General features: G+C 61.1%; 1 protein-coding gene across 1 annotated transcript; it reads left to right on the top strand.

Moving 5' to 3' along the window:
- Nucleotides 1-870: 870 nt before the first annotated feature.
- On the top strand, nucleotides 871-7,260 carry pex6 (peroxisomal biogenesis factor 6). Its single transcript, XM_049719593.2, has 18 exons — nucleotides 871-1,846; nucleotides 2,464-2,994; nucleotides 3,066-3,238; nucleotides 3,317-3,388; nucleotides 3,458-3,566; nucleotides 3,627-3,745; nucleotides 3,822-3,927; nucleotides 3,995-4,194; nucleotides 4,268-4,454; nucleotides 4,713-4,789; nucleotides 4,881-4,998; nucleotides 5,112-5,317; nucleotides 5,410-5,471; nucleotides 5,850-5,958; nucleotides 6,035-6,151; nucleotides 6,445-6,522; nucleotides 6,582-6,721; nucleotides 6,790-7,260. The coding sequence occupies exons 1-18, from the start codon at nucleotides 1,325-1,327 to the stop codon at nucleotides 6,948-6,950; spliced, it is 3,087 nt and encodes a 1,028-aa protein (XP_049575550.1). The 5' UTR covers nucleotides 871-1,324; the 3' UTR covers nucleotides 6,951-7,260.
- Nucleotides 7,261-7,264: the final 4 nt, after the last annotated feature.

Raw genomic sequence — 7,264 nt, 5'->3', positions numbered from 1 at the left:
ACAATTGCGCTCCCGGTTCTGGTCCGGGTGGACCGGAACCAGAATGTGCCTGCGGTCCGTGGTTCTGATGGGAGAGGCGCGGGATGTGCACCAATCCAGAACCGCAGAACCGCATCAGCGTTTTGTCCGCACTGCAGCCCAGCAACACCAGCGTCAAGTCACCTGACGAGCGCCGCAACAGCTTCCGCTACCCCCTTTCACAATAATAATGCTAGAGAGAGAAAAAAAAAAAAGACAGCCCGCCGCCACTGCTCTGCTTCAGAACGTTTTCCTCCAACAACGCGCCCACAGAAACACTGGGGCTCCAATGCGACCAGACAAATAAATAAACGCAAATAATTGGCATTCGTGCCAGCCAAAGATTCTGATCAAATATAATATTTGGACCAAGTTCTGTCCACTTTAAACTCTTGCTCTCCCATCCTACGTAAATGTTGATCCCTTCACACACTGCCGTTGTCTAGAGGTGAACCAAAGCACCTCAAACTTGTTTTGACAGGGAGTGACAGCGTTTTCGGCCAATTTTTTTGGGGGGTGATTGCGGTTGCGGAGCGGGTGAGTCTGGCCCCATCAGGGGGCTCCCTTGTCCCGCGCAACCGAGCGGCACCTGAACGCCTCATGCTGCCTCCTCGGCCTGCTTCCAAACGACCAACGAGTCGTTGTTGTTGCCTTTACGTGCACGTTCAGGCCAATAAGCAAAACACGCGCGCGCGCGCACACACACACACATCGGAATTTGAGTTGTTGTTCGTCTGACCTTCTTGTTGTTTCCCGTCCGGACTGCTCCGAACCAGCAAACATCATCGTCACCCTTGCCTCCTGAGCTCCATCTTCATCTTCCAGCATCATCAGCACCGCGCATGCGCACCGTTGGTCCATTCGGCCGCGCCTTCATCAGTCACGGAAACGCGTTCGCTGCAACAGCAGAAGCAGAAGCAGAAGCAGAAGCAGAAGCAGAAGCAGAAGCAGCCCCCCAAGAGCCCAGTTGACAGGTAGAACAGTCATACAAGCGGAACCAGCTAATATAATTTGGGGTGGGAAATACCTGAAGGGGGAAAAAAAAAAAAACTTTCGGGTTGTCTTTCTGTGTTGGGAGGGCCTGTCGAATGTGTTGATTTTGTTACAAATGTTTGTTACAAATTGTAACAAAACCCCCACATGAAAGTTACTTGGAAATTCAGCGAGTCATAATATGAAATTGAAAAAATAAATAAAGTGGAAGCGGGCGGGACAATGACGGACTCGCGGTGGCTCTGACGTAAGGAAAAAGCTCGTCTTCTATTGGGCGGAAGGCGATACGTCACGATGTGAAAGTTGGAGCAAGATGGCCGCGCAGGTGGAATTATTGAGGCTGGAGCCTTTCCCTGACCACGCGAGTCCCCTGGACGTGCTCGGCACCGAATGGCAGCTACGTAGCCTTTTTCGCGACCACGCGGGGCCCCCGACCGTCCTGTTCACCCCGAGACGGCCTCCTTCGAGCCCTCGCCAGCCCGCCGTCCTGCTTCGTCTTCGGGCGCTCAGCGGTGAAGAGGTGGCTGCGGCGGCGGCGGCGGGCTTCGGCCGAGCCGCGGCCGCCTGTCCCCCGCCGGGGCCGGGCTCGGTGAGGCTCTTTGCCAGCGGCTTCTTGCTGCGGATCCGCGGCTTCCCGACGGCGGGGATCCGCGGTATTGCGTGGCCAGTGCTGCCCGTAAACTTGGACGAGGTGGTGCTGGGTGTCCGCGGAGGACGCTCTATGGCGCGGGACGACGCCGACGGGCTCGCCGCGAAGCTGCTGGAGCTCTGCCGGGATGAAAGCTGTCTGCTGGCCCGGCGAGGAGAGCCGCTGCTCGGGGACCGGCCGGGACAGGTGAGCGCCCCTGCTCAGCCTCCTCACAAATGTCGCTCGAGATATAGCTTCACAAAATGTGCTCTTCTTTTTGGTATGATATTTTGTGGAAAGTGGACAGACAACCTTGACCTTCTGTCCCCATTGAACTGTGCGAAACACTGACTGCCGACTGCTCGAGATAATCTGCCTACTGATGAGGGAACATTTTAGAAAATCATTTCCAGTTGAATACATGTCGGAGAAACTGCAAATGCACACCTATGTGGCCCGAGTTTTGGTTTTGCTGGCAATGCATTGCGGGTAGCCGCAGGCAACTGTGAGCGGCCATGAGCTGCTAGCTCCTCTCCTCTCCTCTCCTCTCCTCTCCTCTCCTCTCCTCTCCTCTCCTCTCCTCTCCTCTCCTCTGTTCTGCTCTGCCTTTTCCGTTTGAGCCACAATATACGAGTGAGGGGATGCCAGAGCTGTTGTTTTGAGAGCCCTCGGCGGTTCCCGTCAAAGTCTTTGACTTGAGCTTCTGGCACCAAAAGCTGCCCGGTCGGTCTCTGTCGTGAAAAGGATTTTGCACTCAACTGGAAGGCAGTGTCAATTTGGATACCATTCACCGAGCGGTTGGTTCATCTCTTCTTTTTGCACAGATACCCGACGTGCTGGTGCTGTCGTGCTGCCCGGTCACTCAGGGTCGCGTCACGCCCCGTACCGCCGTGATTCTGGCCGACCGGCCGGACGCGGCCGGGCCGGGCCCGCCCTCGAGGGAGCTCCGCCTGTGCGCTTCGGACTTTGCTCATCGCGCCGCCCGCCTGGGAGGGGACTGCTCGCTCCTGGACCGGCGTCTGGGGCTCAGCGGCGTCCCGGAGGAGCCCGAGCGGCGGCTGGACGTGCGCGTGACGGACGTGAGGCGGTGGCTGGAGGCAGACGACGGCCGCGGCGATGCCGACCCGGACGGCAGTCTTTACGTTGGCGGGCGCACGCTGCTCAGGCTGGGGCTGTTTGACGGCGAGTGGGTGGAGCTGCGGTCGACGGGCCCGGCGGGCAGATGGCGAGCGGCCGTCCTCGTCGCCATCCGCTCGGACCAGGCGGGCGACGGCGCCTGTGTGTCGGAGACGTTGTGGTTCAACCTGACGGGAGGACGGCAAAGCGTGGGCGCCGCCTGCCGCATCAGGCTCAGGGTACTCGCGCCAAGCGCACACACGCGGGCGGCATCCGTCACGTACCGTCGAGCGTGCTTGTTGGGTTTCAGAGGCGGCGGCGGCAACCGCCGTCCCGGGATGGCCCCGGCGGCTCCGAGACTTCCCGCGGCTCGGCCCCGCCGCCGCCGGCCGGCGAGCTTCACCTGCGGCCGGTGGCGGCCCCGGCCGAGCGGCTGCCGAATCGCTACGACGACCTGCTGGCCGCGCACTTCGCCGTCCCCAGGTGGGTCGCCGCCCTGTTTCTGGCGTGAGGTCACGGGCAGAAAGTTCTTGCTGGACCGATGTGATGTGGTGGGTGCAGGCTGGTGGCGCTGGGGGACGTTCTTCTGGTTCCTGCCCGCAACCACCCGGACCTGCTGGAGGACGGCCAGAGGTAACGGAGAGCGCTTGACTGGTGTGTGACTGGTGGACCCTTAACCCTTTGACTTTTGACCCAACTCAGGTGCCGGGCACTGTTGTTTTTGGTGCAGCGGGTGTGTCCTGCTGACCAGACGGAACAAGAAGGGGATGGGCTTTATCTGGCCGACAGAACGCACACGTCCCTCTTCACGGTGACCTTTAAGCCTTCTAGCCTTCTTTAAGCTCCCGTCTGACTCGTGGGATGCCTCCAGGGGCCGCCGGTCAACGTCTCGGCGCCCCGCAGCGCAGCGCCGTGGAGCGGCCCATCCCCGCCGGGTCTAGAGCGCGCGGTGGACGCCATCGGACGTATCCTCGGCCCGCACCGACACGGGTGCGGTCCCCCGGGGGGGGGTGTTTGGGCGGATGTGGTCGTCTGAGCTGACGGTGTAACGTGGCTGCCCTCTCAGGGGCTCCCTCCCGGCGCGCAGGCTCCTGGTCCATGGGCCGGCGGGAAGCGGCAAAGCAACAGCAGTGGCGGCGTCGAGTTCCAGACTGCACCTCCAGCTGATCAGGGTGCGATCTCCGACACTCGCCGAGCCGGCGACCCCACGAGCGCTGACGACCGCAATGCCACTCGCAGGTGGACTGTGTCGGCGTGTGCGGCGACACGCCCGCCGCTACAGAGGCGCGGCTGACTTCCTTGTTGGAGCGGGCCGACACCTTTCAGCCTTGCGTCCTTTTGCTGAAGAACCTGCAGCTCCTCTTGCAGACTCGCGGGGGCGCCAACGACTCCCGCGTCCAGGCGGCCCTCTGCCACCTGCTCCGTAATGCCCCCGACAGGTGACGCACGGACGCGCAACGCTCGTGAGCTACATTAGCGGACCGCGGCGCCGACCTGCCGTGTTCTCTCCAGGGTGGCGGTGGTGGCGACCGTCCGCGAAGCTCGTGGGCTGCCCGCCGGCGTCGCGTCTGCGTTTGTCCACCGGGTGGCGTTGGAGAGCCCCGGCGAGGGCGGGCGCCGGGCAATTCTAACTCAGCTGAGTAGGGACGTTGGCCTCGAACGCGACGTCGACCTGGAGACGCTCGCCAAAGTCACGGCTGTATGTCACTTTGCTACGCCCCGCATGTCTGCATGATCGTCAACGTCCGGGCCAGGCACTGGTCAGGGCACACAGTGAGCCTGTTAATGGCGACCCCCAGTGGACATCAACAATACCCGCACCTCACGCGCGCGTAAGCCCGTTCCATCGTGCAGTGGAGCTTTGGACCAAGACCTTGCGTGCAGGACGATTGATGATTGATGATTGAGCGAGTACGCTCAGTCTGTTGACCATTTAGCATTGCTTGTGTGCCTGTAGGGTTTGGCCTTGGGTGACTTGCGCGCCCTGCTGGTGGAGGCCGGCCGTGCGGCGTGCAGACGGCTGCTCCTGGCTCGGTGAGCCTCGCTCCTGTGACGTCCGACCGGCCGGCCGGCCGGCCGGCCAACGTCGGCGGCCCTATTTAGAGTCCGCCCGCATCTATTTCAGTCCCGCCCGGCGCCAGGAGGACTTGTGCTCCAGCGGCGTGAACGTCCGTCAGCGGGACTTCCTGTCGGCTCTGCAGACCTTGCGGGACGCCCAGTCAGAGGCCGCTGGCGCCCCCAGGGTGAGGGCCGTCCCGTGCTAAGAGCCTTCTTCACGTTCCGGCTACACGGGATCTCTGACACCTCGCCTCGCCCCGCCCCGCCCGACCAAACGACAACATGTGCGTGTGGCCAGATTCCGTCCGTGCGCTGGGAGGATGTGGGCGGCCTGGAGCAGGTGAAGAAGGACATCCTGGACACGGTCCAGCTTCCTCTACGGTGCCCGCAGCTCTCGTCCCTCAGGCTGAGTCGCACCGGCGTTCTGCTCTACGGGCCTCCGGGCACGGGCAAGACTCTGCTGGCCAAGGCCGTGGCCACCGAATGCTCCATGACCTTCCTCAGGTCAGAGCGCCCGCAAACTCTACACTGATGCAAGCTTTGCACTTATTTATGTTTGGACTTCACCTTCCATTTCTTCCCATTTGTCTTTCCAGCGTGAAAGGTCCGGAGCTGCTCAACATGTACGTGGGTCAGAGCGAGGAGAACGTCCGAGAAGGTGAGACAGCCCCCCCCCACCCACCCCCCCTTGGTTTTTTCCTTGCGCGTTTTGTCCGCGTCCGAGTAGAGCCGTACGTTTGTTTTTGATGGATGAAACCAATTCAAAAGAATTCCTGTATTGCGAGTGGCCGCAATTTTGTTGCCGGCGGCAGAGGATGAACCACGGGTCGGGTCGTCCGCATGTGCCGCTTTAGCATTTGTGTTCAGGCACCGCTAGCTTTTGGGCTTTGCACAAAGCTAGTGCACGTCCACAGTTCATGAGCCAGCCGCTTGACGTTAACCGCCGCCGCCTGTTTCTTTCTGTCTTTGCGACGAAGCGGCTCCAAATGCTAACGGGCTAGCCGCCCGCATTACCTTGATGACACTTTGCGTTCAGTGTTTCAGAGAGCCCGCTCGGCAGCGCCCTGCGTGGTCTTCTTTGATGAACTGGACTCTCTGGCGCCCAGCAGGGGGCGCAGCGGAGACTCCGGCGGGGTGATGGACAGGTGAGAGAGAGAGAGTGCTGACGCTAATGCGGCCGTTCTATGGCCGGGGACTAACTTCTCCCTCCGACCCCATCAGGGTGGTGTCTCAGCTGCTCGCCGAGCTGGACGCTCTGAACGCCTCCAGCCGAGTATTTGTCATCGGCGCCACCAACCGACCCGACCTGCTCGATCGGTCCCTGCTCAGGCCCGGAAGGTCAGGGTTCACACTTGAGAAGAGAAGGAGGGCGACGCACGTGTCGACATGGCCTTTGCCCGAGGACTGACTTGAAGCTAACGATGTTGACAAGCTGAAGATTAGCATGGATAGCCACGCTTTGGGAAGCTTCTCCTACTTGAACACAAGCGGTGCCGCAGCACGCGCAGACACGCCAATCAAAGCGTACTCCCTCCCTAACTCCCTCCCTCCCTCCCTTCTTGATCCTCTGCAAAGAATGGCCGGTATTGGTGCCGTCCCCGTTTTAAAGTGTAGCGCTGCGTTGCGTTCAGGTTTGACAAGCTGGTCTACGTGGGGATCAACGCAGACCGCGCCTCCCAGCTGCAAGTGCTCCGCGCCGTCCTCCGCAGGTAAGAGTGCCAACACGGGGACGCCGGGGCGCGGCTTTGACCGGTTGGCTCGCCCTCAGCTTCCACCTGGACGCCTCGGTGGACCCGCAGCAGGTGTTGGAGCGTTGCCCCGCCCGCACCAGCGGCGCCGACCTGTACGCGCTGTGCTCGGACGCCATGACGGCCGCCGTCAAGAGGAAGGTGGACGCCATCCATCGCGGTGGGTAGGAGCAGCCGGTGGGCGCTTTGCATCGCTCGTAGCTAAGCCTCACCCGCCGTTTTGTCAAGGTTTGGACTCCGAGGAGTCGCCGCTGCGCCTCACCATGGCGGACTTTGGCGTGGCGCTGCGTGACTTCCAGCCTTCGCTGTCTTCAGAGGAGGCCACGCGATACCGAGGCGTCGGGCATGATGAGGCTGTGGCCAACCCGCCGCTGTCGGGGGGATCCTAGCCCGCCGACAAATGCGGCAAAGTGGGCGCGGGCGGCCTGTTAGCTTGGCATCCGCACTCCGGTGCTGGACACGTTGGCGCCTTTCGGTAGACAGACGGTCATCGTTCATTCTTTTCTGACGTGGCTGACGGGACAACAGTGTCGAACCGTACTTGATTTTGCGGGAAGGACAGAAATAATGACTGTGAGCACACATTAGAATTGTTCCCCCCCCAAGAAATGGTCTAATATTATGAGAGTAGAATCGTCCTACAATTGTGCGTCGCGTTGAAATTCACATGACAAATAAAAAAAGGTGGGCACAAAAGGAGCCG

This window comes from Syngnathus scovelli, chromosome 5 (assembly GCF_024217435.2).
Source record: "Syngnathus scovelli strain Florida chromosome 5, RoL_Ssco_1.2, whole genome shotgun sequence".
NCBI lineage: Eukaryota > Metazoa > Chordata > Actinopteri > Syngnathiformes > Syngnathidae > Syngnathus > Syngnathus scovelli.
This window is presented reverse-complemented; position numbering and strand designations above follow the sequence as displayed.

Bases quoted from the DNA above. Each gene is read 5' to 3' on its own strand.
- pex6 (XM_049719593.2), top strand. From the start codon at position 1,325: ATGGCCGCGCAGGTGGAATTATTGAGGCTGGAGCCTTTCCCTGACCAC. The intron at 4,999-5,111 runs GTGAGGGCCGTC...GCGTGTGGCCAG, and splicing joins AGGCCGCTGGCGCCCCCAGG to ATTCCGTCCGTGCGCTGGGA. The intron at 5,472-5,849 runs GTGAGACAGCCC...CTTTGCGTTCAG, and splicing joins CGAGGAGAACGTCCGAGAAG to TGTTTCAGAGAGCCCGCTCG.